This window comes from Pteronotus mesoamericanus, unplaced genomic scaffold (genome assembly GCF_021234165.1).
Source record: "Pteronotus mesoamericanus isolate MK-2021 breed Mesoamerican mustached bat unplaced genomic scaffold, CSHL_Meso_final contig_202, whole genome shotgun sequence".
Taxonomy (NCBI): domain Eukaryota; kingdom Metazoa; phylum Chordata; class Mammalia; order Chiroptera; family Mormoopidae; genus Pteronotus; species Pteronotus mesoamericanus.
In genome coordinates, this window is record NW_026555086.1 from 14,078 (window position 1) to 25,380 (window position 11,303).

The 11,303-nt window shown below is 52.0% G+C and overlaps 1 protein-coding gene across 1 annotated transcript; it reads left to right on the forward strand.

The window, feature by feature from the left end:
* Positions 1–1,022: 1,022 nt before the first annotated feature.
* PRDM7 (PR/SET domain 7) lies at positions 1,023–10,282 on the forward strand. Its single transcript, XM_054570266.1, has 9 exons — positions 1,023–1,305; positions 1,432–1,533; positions 2,616–2,665; positions 4,182–4,338; positions 4,945–5,046; positions 5,252–5,523; positions 5,934–6,001; positions 7,152–7,345; positions 9,123–10,282. Exons 1-9 carry the CDS (start codon positions 1,023–1,025, stop codon positions 10,280–10,282), a joined length of 2,388 nt encoding a protein of 795 aa, XP_054426241.1.
* Positions 10,283–11,303: the final 1,021 nt, after the last annotated feature.

An 11,303-nucleotide genomic window follows, 5' to 3' on the forward strand; every position in this document is an offset into this window, starting at 1 on the left:
CCGCCCCCTTCTCCTCCTTTCCAGCTTCTTCTGACCGCCCATTGGCAGGCAGGGCCTTGCGAGCTCAGCAATGATTGGCCGTTTGCGCCGACTCAGCTATATTGGCTGGAACCTGGACCTCCCCGCGTCACACCTCCTGAGGGCGGGAAGCGCGGGAGCTGGGAAACGACGACCAGGGTGGGCAGCGCGGCAGGGGCCCCGGGACACTGACAGAAAAACGGGGGACCTTGCCATGTGGAACCCTTAGCCCGCGACCTTCACATTCCAGCCCAAGAGACCCCTGATGCCCTCATCCTAAGAGGCTCCAAAGTCCCTTCAGCCACGAGGAGCTCCACGCCCGCTAATCGGACGACCCCACATCTCCTCGCCCAGATGAACACTAAATCCCCCAACGCTTGACCGCCAGACACCCTGAAAACCCCAATTCCCCTCAGCGCGGAGCACCCTACCTACGGCTCTCCCAGAAAAACCTAAGTTCCCCAAAGTCAGAAACCCTAAATGCCGTCGTCCTGGGAACGCAAGGTCGGGGAACCTAAAGCCCGTAGTGAGAGACCCCAGATCTCCTCAGCCTCTGAGGTCTCGCATCCTCTTCCCCCAGCACCGTAAATGCCCTCGGCCGGAGAGGCCCCAGGTCTTGTCCCGAGGGCCCCCAAGTCCCGGCGCCTGAGAGGTGCCCGTCTCCTAGAGACTGCGCAGCGTCACGGGCGGACGTCCCCGGAACCCGGGAGGGATCCAGAACTCCGTCCCTGAGGGAGGCTTGCTCCCGGGGCTGCCACAGGCCCGCGCAGCCGTCGGGGCCGCGTCGTGAGCCGCTCCTGAGGAGGCTGCGCGCAGGGAGAGGCGGCCCCCGTGCGCCCCCGCCGTGGGCGAGTCCGCGTGCCCGCGCGGCCTCGCCGCATCCACCCCGCGTGCCGCTGGGCCCCCACGTCTCCCTCTCTGGGCGCCGTGCCCGCGGGGAGAGAGGCGTCCAGCCTTCTCAGCGCCGTCTCCTTCCTCAGGCGCCGGGCCCGGGGCCGGGAGCCATGGACCCCGACAGAGCCCCGCAGCCGAGCCCCGAGCGGGGAGCGCGGAGAGCGGCGCAGAGGCCGAGCGTGAGCGGCGGCGGCGGCGGGGGCGCGCGGGGAGGCCCGGAGCCGCCTCGGGGACGCGGGCCTCCCCGACGCCACCGACCGCGCCCGCAGGCCGAGGACGCCTTCAGGGACATTTCCGCCTACTTCTCCCGGGACGCCTGGGCCGCGATGGGGGCCTGGGAGAAGAGCCGCTACAGGAACGTGAAGCGCAACTACGAGGCGCTCCTCAGCCTGGGTGAGGCGCCGCGGCGGCGGGGCGGCGGGCGGCGGGGCGGCGGGGCGGCGGGGCGGCGGGGCGGCGGGCGGCGGCCTCGCGGCGCTGCAGCCCTTCGCGCGCGGGACAGGCCTCGCTCCTCCCCAGGTCTCCGGGCCCCCCGACCGGCCTTCATGTGCCGCCGCAGGCAGGCCGCCCCGGCGGAGGACAGCGACGGCTCCGACGCGGAATGGACCCCCAGGCAGCGCGGTGAGCGCCGGGGCGCGGGGCGGGCGTTCCCGGTGTGTGCAATGATGACGTGTACACGCGCGATGCAAACCGGAGTGAGTGAGAAGGAACGACCGCAGAGCAGTTGCCGTCGCGAGCGAGGGCGGAAGGCTGGCGGCGAGCGGCGCCGTGCGGAGCGGATTCCTCGTGGCGGTTAAGGGGGTTGGGGTCCCGGGCCGGAGGGGCCGCGGACCTTCGCTCCGGCTCCGGGCCGGCCGCGCCTCGCTGTGCCGCCCCGCGACGCGGGGGCAGGGCGGGCCGGCCCGCTCTCCGGGGCCGCGGCTGTGAGGCCGCCGGCGGCGAGGCCCCGCGGCCACGGCTGCGGGATGCGGCCCGGGATGCAATGGCCGCGGGCGCGTGCGGGCGGCCCGACGTGCGGCGGTGGGAGGACGAGAGTCCGGGAAGGCAAGGCGGCCGCGGCGCCCCGAGCCCGTGGCGACGGAGAGGACAGGAAGGAGGAAGGGTCGTGGTTCAGGAACGGGGTTCCTGCAGTTACATGACCTGTATTCTATTTTTGTCATGAAAGGCCAATTTATTTTTTTTAATAAGGAAGGCTTTTAAACATAACTTACTTATTTTCCCCTGGAAAGAGGGGAAGGGAGGGAGGAAGAGAGGGGGAGAAACCTCCACGCGTGGTGGCCTCTCGCGCGCCCCCCGCTGGGGACGCGGCCGCACCCAGGCCTGAGCCCCGACTGGGACTCGCCCCCGCGACCCTGCGGTTCGCACGCAGGCCGGCGCTCCATCCAACGAGCCGCACCAGCCGGGGCTTGCTTGCTTGCTTGTTTGTTTGTTTGTTTATATTTATTTACACATAAATAGATACTTTATGAATGTAGGACTAAGCACATATGATGCTTTGTCTAATTTTTTAAAGCATTTTAAAAATATTCGTTGGTGCCCCCAGGAAAGGCATAGTCCTTAATGATAGCTCAGGAAATATTTTCCAGTCATCCTTGGGTTGCCCTTCGACTACCCCTTGATTAAGAATTCTGTGTACCTAATGAAAATCTCAAGATTTGGGAAACATTTACCAACCAGAACACTGATTTCTCTTCATCTTTTAGCCAAACCTTCCCGGGTGGCCTTCAGAGGAGAACAGAGTAAACACCACAAGGTGAGTATTTCCCAAATCCTCTTGACAAGAAAACCCCCATGGGTACAAATGCAAGTAAGAGCAGGAGAATGCAGAGTTTCAGAGACAGAGAAATGTTTGATTCTATGTCTCAGAGGCCGTGCAATCTAATCCATAGCTCCTTCCCTAAACCACTTACTCAGTGAAACTGTCATCGTTTTATAAAGTTTACACTGTCTTATCTGTGTATCATTACATAATTCATCTCACTGATGATTTCAACTGCAATTCTTTTCTGCTATGCTGAAGTAAGAGACACACTAAGACCCTGCAGGGATGTCCAACCCATGGGCCTCTCTAGGCCACACTGGAAGAATTGTCTTGGGCCACACATTAAATACACTGTGACACATAATCACAAAAAAATCTCATGATGTTTTAAGTGAATTTACAACTTTGGGTTGGACCGCATTCACAGCCATCTGGAGCTGCATGTGGTTCAGGAGTAGCAGGTTGGACACCCCTGCAAGGGAAGTGTCTGATGCATAGGCAGTTTGTACAGTGGACAGTCCCAGATAAAGAAAAACATAGGCTCCCCAGCACCAGAGCGTCTGACTCTAAGAAAGCATCTCCCATCCCTGAGGAGCTACAGATTTGATGATTGAGAAACAGCACATAATAAAATGGCTTAAGGACTTCACATAGGTTACACACTGCGCAACAGAAACTCATCCATCTAGAACCGATTTCAAATGCCCATCCCGTAAGAGGAAGTAACAGCTTCTCTCTCTGAGCGCTAATAAGGCCACTCTCATCCTGTTTGGAATCCTTTGTTTAGCCTGCCTGCCTCTGCATTGTGACATCTTTGAGAGGCTGGTCCATACCAGATTTTTCTCAGAAGTATCAGGGCCTCTGAGGGGCCCCCTGAACATTTGCCAAATGAAAGATTTCACAATTGCAAATTAAACTAGAATGGGTCAATGAACGCTGAAGATAGTTTCTGTGAGATTTCGAAGATGGCTGAGGGGTAAATTGATAGCAGGACTATAATCTCACATTCATACTGTATTACATAGCTCACAAAACACTTTAGTGAACATCGTGTTATTTCTTGTTCACTGTAACATTAAGAATGAGTGTGTTATAGATCAGGAAACTGAAGAGAACTGGCAGGTGGTACAAACTTATTCAAACAAAATTGGTGGGAACCAGCTAATCTAATTATAAATATTCTTTCCAAGATACAGCAGTTTGCAAATTTTACCATCATTTCCTTTAATGTCTAGATGTGTTTCTGCCAACTATTTCTTTATTCTGATCCAAATATCCCTCACTCTCACTATCACAGAGAAAATTGAAAAGAAAGAGCCTAAGGTATGGGTTCTAGTCTTGATTTCAAAACCCATATAGACCCTTTCTTCTCCCTTTAATATTCATATTCCCCAGGTATTTCCAAAGGCTGTTGAAGTATTAATTAAACTCATGCATATGAAAATATAAGCCCTAGAGAATTAAATAAATGCATGTTGTCTTTTAATATGTGACTCTTACATTGAAGGCCATGTCCAGACCACCATTAAGCAATGAATCTAGTTTGAAGGAATTGTCCGGAACAGCAAATTGGGGGACTGCAAGTGGCTCAGAGCTGGCCCAGAAACCAGAGTCCCCTCCTGGAGCAGCAAGTACCTCTGGAGAGCACTCTAGACAAAAATTGGGTAAGAAAAAATCATTTGGAAAGTTTAGTTACTCTAAGTCCTGTAGAATGACATGAGGATGGCCTTGGTCTGTAGGGAAGACTTTGGATACACCTGTATTTAAGCTGGATGAAGCTGAGACTGAAGTTAACACTGGAGCTCTGGGAAAATCTTATAAATTCTCTGAGCTCCTGAATGCTACTGTGTAAAGTGAAGATAAGAATACATCACTCATATACTGTTTGAAAATAGTAAACAATGGACACATGCAAGTTGTCCAAGAAATCCATCTGTGATAATAACAACCATACCTTCTTAGTGTTGTTTGCACAGGCTTTTACTCAATGCCTTACACATAATGTGCCCTCCATAAATATTTTATGAATGAGTGAAGGTTGGGAAGTTAAACCTGATGATGGAAAGATCTAGAACCTAAAATTGAATCGGCCATCTACAGCCAGTGTGGACTCAGGTTTCTCTGAACCAATAGTTAATGGAGGAAAATACCAGAGTATGCAGAAGAGACAGGTGATAATTTGATGGGAGGAAATTGTGTGTTTTCTGTCAAAACAGAGTCTAACACTCCAGACCCCACCAACCTCGCTCACCTGCGCTTCTCCAACTTAGATCTCAGGAGAAAGGAGATTGACGTGAAGATGTATAGCCTACGAGAAAGAAAGGGCTATGTGTACCAAGAAGTCAGCGAGCCCCAGGATGACGACTACCTCTGTAAGTGACGCTCACAAAGTAGCACGTTATGCCTTGATAAAATAATTTCATTTAGGCAGTTGGTCCCTAAATCGATCCGTTCTTCCACTGACCAGGAGCGCAGGATTGGGGCTCAGTGACGTGAGTTCCTGGGCTCTCCCTGAAACTCTTCATGTCCAGGAACATGCACTATACCTTCCCTAACCACTGTTGCTCTCACCTCCAGATTGTGAGAAGTGTCAGAACTTCTTCATTGACAGCTGTGCTGTGCACGGACCCCCTACATTTGTAAAAGACACTGCAGTGGACGAAGGACATCCCAACCGCTCAGCCCTCACTCTGCCCCCTGGGTTGAGAATCGGACCATCGGGCATCCCTGAGGCTGGGCTTGGAGTGTGGAATGAAGCATCTGATCTGCCAGTGGGTCTGCACTTTGGCCCTTACGAGGGCCTGACCACAGAAGACGAAGAGGCAGCCAACGGCGGATACTCCTGGCTGGTGAGAAGTGTTTACCTCTTGTCCTGTCCTCCGGCTTCCCACTCCCCTCCCATGATCTGGTGGGACCTCACCTTCTACATGCTGGACATGGAGGGGGACAATATGGTCAGCTCCATGTGCTGAGTGGGCTTTGCATGAACATGGGGCTCCTGTTTCAGGATCATAGAGTGAGTGGGAGCAAAGTGGTACAGACACAGAGGAGAGGCTCCTCCCTCGTGGCGCTCCTGCTCTGATTGTACAGATAGACTCAGATGTGTAGAAAATGAGTAGGAAAAATATCATGTCGTCACAATCGACAGTTGAACCCCCATGTGGGCGGAAAGAGCTTTTATGACAGTAGAGTTAAATAATTCTTCTGACCATTACCTCCCCACCAAAAAAATCCTTTAACTTCTTTTCCTGAAATGCAGATCACCAAAGGGAGAAACTGCTATGAGTACGTGGATGGAAAGGACAAAACCTGTTCCAACTGGATGAGGTGCGGTCAGCAGGTCCCTGGGTGCCAGAGAGGGCTCTCGCCCCACAGGCCCCTATGTCTTTCCCTGGCATCATGCCTCCCTCAACGGCCTCCCTCAACCCTTTGTTCCTTTTTTCTCTGTACAGTGTCCTTTCATATCAAGAGACATTTAGAAAAAAAGGAGGTAGAAATATAGCGTATGTCCTCAGAATATAAAGCTGTATGCCAGACAAAATGTGGGCACTGGGGGAGAAAAAACCTTGAAGAGCCTAGATTCTCCTGGGACACTGGATTGCACTTTAATTTATCAAATGAAATTAATTAAGCACTTGCTATGTTCCAGTTTCGACAGAGGAATTTATTACTTAAAGAGATCACACACCCATGTCCTTATGAAGGACTTACTGCAGACCGACATGAAACAATTGCTTTTAGAAATATTTAATATAATTTTCCTCTGTTTGGAGACATGCACAGTGCCAGCATAGCCTACACCAAGGAGAGCCTAAGGCTGTGAGGGCAGAACATCTTTCCAGCCTCAGTTCTAACTAGAACTGGGTTCTGAGGCCTGCAGAGGAATGGTCATGGGCCTCTTTTCTGAGGGGCTCTCTTTCATCAGGGGAAACAGAATGTGAATCAGCTGTTATTGTTCTGCGTTTTTTTCTAAGACAGAGAGACCTCCAAGTTGCTATGGGAACTTTGGGGAGACAAGTGAATGGTGCCCTGAGTAAAGTGCAGAGAGATTGGAGAAAGGCCTCTGGAGAGAAAATGGACTTGGCTAGAGTATGGAATGATGTGAGCTCACCTGGAAGCAGAGTCTAGATCAAGCACCAGGGTCTGTGGCAGGAAACAAAACTTGATTTAACATTTAGAGAAGCCAGAGGTCACTGGGTTTTATGGCCAATCAGGGCGGAGTTTGGATCTGGAATTGGGCTCTAGAAAATGGTGAGAGGCAGGACGCACATTGTAATCAGGACTTAAGAGAGAGGCCTTTGCCTGACTTCCTGACAGAGGCTGGGACAGAAGAGAAGGTTCCCCGGGGGCGTTGTGGGAAGTGGGCGGTGTCAGAGCCGGAGGGCCTTAACCATCAGTGAGGAGCTGGAGGAGCAGGTGACAGGTAGTGGGGACTCATCGCTGTGCTTTTCTTTCCCTTCATCTGCCTCATTCCCAGGTATGTGAACTGTGCCCGGGATGATGAAGAGCAGAACCTGGTGGCCTTTCAGTATCACAGGCAGATTTTCTACCGAACCTGCCGGGTCGTCAGGCCGGGCTGTGAGCTGCTGGTCTGGTACGGGGACGAGTACGGCCAGGAGCTGGGCATCAAGTGGGGCAGCAAGTGGAAGAGCGAGCTCACGGCTGGGAGAGGTGGGCACCACTGTTCTCCTTCAAAACAGAAAGAAAAGAGAGAGCTCTCTTCAGAACTGTTGAGTGTCCAGCTCTTAAGTAGAGTAAAATCCACTCCAAAGTCAGTAAAGTTTCACATTGCGTGCTTCAGAAATGAAGGATTCATTTCATATGCCTTTGACTCTTACAAGGAATTTTTATATTTTTAATTTCCGTGCTAATTTTTAAAATGTTTCATGCACTAAATACACAACAGCATTTAGTACTGAAAGACTTAAAGGCCAAAAAAACAACAAAACCCAAGTTTTAAAAAAGAGTTTAATTATTTATTTGGGGGGGGTGGAGAGGGAGAGAAACATCCATGTGTGAGAGAAACATTGATCAGTTACTTTTCATATGCGCCCTGACCCAAATGGGGACTAGACACTCAACCCAGGCATGTGCCCTGACCTTGAATCAAACCCATGACCTTTTGCTTTGTGAGACGACACCCAACCCACTGAGCAACCCTGGTCAGAGCAAAACACAAGTTTTTAAGCACTGACTAGCTCTCTCGCTAAAACAGGTTTTTCTGACCTTTTTATAGCTGTTTCTTCCTAATTTCATTTATATTTCTAAATGAAATGTGCATGTTAATATGCATTTATTCATTATTTCAGTTAGTTGTGTTGTGAGTTCCTGCTCTGTGACACACAGAGTTCCGGAAACTGGAAATGCAGATCAACATAATTGAATCACTGCTCTCGAGCAGCTGACAGTGAAGGAGGGAAACCCAGGGATGCGTGCTTGCATGTGCGTCGTATGACACACTGTATGAAAACGAATCCACAACAAGTGCCTGGGATCACTGACAGGGGAGGTGCAGTGTGGCAGATGCTCAGGGAGGGGCTCTCTCAGGAGATGACATTTACAAAAACGCCTGTGGGTGAGGGACCCCAGACGGAGGGAGCCGCTGGTGCCGGGAGGGACAGGGGTGGGCCCTGAGCTGGCTGGGGGCCGCGCGGTCTCTGTCTCGGGCATAGAGGGCGAGAACGGAGGGCGGACAGGCCTCAGCAGCTGGAAACGCAGTGCTTATCTGAGCTGAGCCACTGGTGGGACAACTGCGCCGTGTTCGGTGGCGGGGTGAGCACGAGAGAACGGCGGAGGAAGAGCCCAGCAGAAGCCAGAGAGCGAATCTGTTCCGAGGTTATGCTTTGTTAAATGTTGGAAAACAAACTGCAGTGGGGAATCCCCTCAGAGATCACTTCACCTCCGCGCCAGAGAGGATGGCGGGCTGGCAGGAGTGGAATGGGAGTCCGGCGGGCAAGGAGTTGAGTTGGAGGCAGTTAGAAACAGGACTTCCTAGTGTGTTTGAAACGAGCTAACACGGAATGAAATCCGGTATGAATACTTGGTGTTTGAGGAAGGAGATATTTTTGTTTTGTGATTTTGGAAAACTGAGGGGGAAGCAATTCCTAGGTGGGGCCTGTGGTTTCTCTCTTTAACATGACTCGATACACGTACGTGAGAAAGGTCACTGCGGTTCCATTCACTGAGGGAGAGAAGCAGCCTCCGATGCTACTCGAAAGCCCCTGGTCTGGGCAGCGTTGGCCGACACCCCTGATGCGGGCTCTCTGGATCCGGAGACGATGTAGTGCGTAGAGGTGAAAAGAGAAATCGGAACCCGTTGCGGGAGACAGAGCTTGCACTGTCCCCGCAGGAAGAAAGCTTCGTGGGGCAGGTCTTCTCCGGAGACCCAGCATGCAGCTCAGGCAGCCCTGTCAGCATCTGCAGTGACCAAAACTTCCTCTTTCCACAGAACCAAAGCCAGAGGTCCACCCGTGTCCCGCCTGCGCTCTGGCCTTCTCCAGTCAGAAATTCCTCAGCCAGCACGTGAAACGCAGCCACCCCTCTCAGGGTCTCCCAGGAGCGTCTGCGAGACAGCACCCCCAAACAGAGGAGCCCTGCCCAGAGGATCAGAAGCAGCAGCAGCAGCAGCAGCAGCAGCAGCAGCAGCAGCAGCAGCGGGCGGACACCCAGAGCTGGGATGGCACCACTGAAGATCGAGAGGGCAGAGAAAGGTCCAAACCCTTGCTTAAAGGGATCCGACAGAGGAAGATTTCAAAGGCCTTTTTGAAACTTCCCAGCGAACAAATGGGGAGTTGTAGTGAGTGTGAGGGAATGATGGAGGAAAAGCCCAGCACAGGCCAGAAAGTGAATCCAGAGCACACAGAGAAATTATTTGTGGGAGTAGGGGTGTCAAGAAGTGTAACAATCAAGTATGGAAGGTGTGGGCAAGACTTCCATGATGGCTCGAAGCTCACCATACATCAGAGGACACACTCAAGGGAGAAGCCCTGTGTTTGCAGGGAGTGTGGGAGAGGCTTTGCACGGAAGTCAGTTCTCACCATACACCAGAGGACACACTCAGGGGAGAAGCCCTATGTTTGCAAGGAGTGTGGGAGAGGCTTTGCACAGAAGTCACATCTCATCAGACACCAGAGGACACACTCAGGGGAGAAGCCCTATGTTTGCAGGGAGTGTGGGAGAGGCTTTGCACAGAAGTCAGTTCTCATCAGACACCAGAGGACACACTCAGGGGAGAAGCCCTATGTTTGCAGGGAGTGTGGGAGAGGCTTTGCACGGAAGTCAGTTCTCATCATACACCAGAGGACACACTCAGGGGAGAAGCCCTATGTTTGCAGGGAGTGTGGGAGAGGCTTTGCACGGAAGTCAGTTCTCATCATACACCAGAGGACACACTCAGGGGAGAAGCCCTATGTTTGCAGGGAGTGTGGGAGAGGCTTTGCAGAGAAGTCAGTTCTCATCATACACCAGAGGACACACTCAGGGGAGAAGCCCTATGTTTGCAGGGAGTGTGGGAGAGGCTTTGCACGGAAGTCAGTTCTCATCATACACCAGAGGACACACTCAGGAGAGAAGCCCTGTGTTTGCAGGGAAGCTGAGTTAAGTCATTAGCATTAAATCGCATCTCAACAGCCATAGGACAAATGTAGCCACCACACACTTTACACCTCATCTCTGACAGGACCTTAGATAGTGTACTGGCCCTCTAGGCTCCCTAAGAATATTGTTTGTAAAGAAGTAACTGGCTAAACAAATCCTCCACTTTCATAACAAGAGATGAGTTCTTTAAAAGCTATGGTGATGTCAACACCAACCTTCTTTGTGGTTTCCTTTTTTTTGCCTCCTGTTCTAAAAAGTTTTGTCCCCACACAAATTTGAACCCCATGCACCTTATTCCCCCTTATCAGTGGCAGCAGAGAGTTGCGGGAGGGCCTCAGAGATCTCATACTCTCAGCAACAGAAAGAAACTCAACTCCTGCAAAGGCCTAAGTTTGGAGCCAGTCCAGTTAGGTTACTGCCCAGGGGAGGTATCCAGAAGGGAACCAAAACAAACCCCGGAATTTATAATAATTCATATTTATTCTTACATGTTTAAACTTCAGTCACCTTCAAAGTACTCTCCATTTGATGCAATACTCCTATCAAGATTTTTTTTCCACTGCTCAGAACTTGCTGATTTTGATGCCTTTTAATGCTTCTGCTATTTTTCCCTTTCACCTCTCTCACACTGGCAAAACATTTCCCTCTGAGGACTTTTTTCATCCAGAGAAACAAACAAGTCACTCAGGGTGCGATGGGATAAATAGGGAGGGTAGAGCGCGGGGGTCATGCCATTTGTGGTCAAAACCTGCTGAACACTCTGCGCGGTGTGGGCAGGTGCACGCGTACGTCACCCGTCGTGAAATGGGCAAACGTGTTGAAAGAGTCTTCAAAAAATTTTCACTGAGGCCGAACGCAGCCTCTCACACCACCAACTGGTGCGCAGACACAGATGGGTCCCTACAACACTCACCTGGGGGGAGCCTGGACCACAGGGGCTGGCCCTCCAGGAGGTAATTCTGTGGTTTTGATGCCCCCCTCGTATGAGACAGGCTCACCAGGGAAGGCAATTCCCTTTCTCCGCAGAAACTCC

Excerpts from the sequence above, each read along its gene's own strand:
- PRDM7 (XM_054570266.1), top strand. The coding sequence starts at position 1,023 with ATGGACCCCGACAGAGCCCCGCAGCCGAGCCCCGAGCGGGGAGCGCGG. Across the intron at positions 1,306-1,431 it reads CGAGGCGCTCCTCAGCCTGG|GTCTCCGGGCCCCCCGACCG; the intron begins GTGAGGCGCCGC and ends GCTCCTCCCCAG. Across the intron at positions 6,002-7,151 it reads ACCTGTTCCAACTGGATGAG|GTATGTGAACTGTGCCCGGG; the intron begins GTGCGGTCAGCA and ends CCTCATTCCCAG.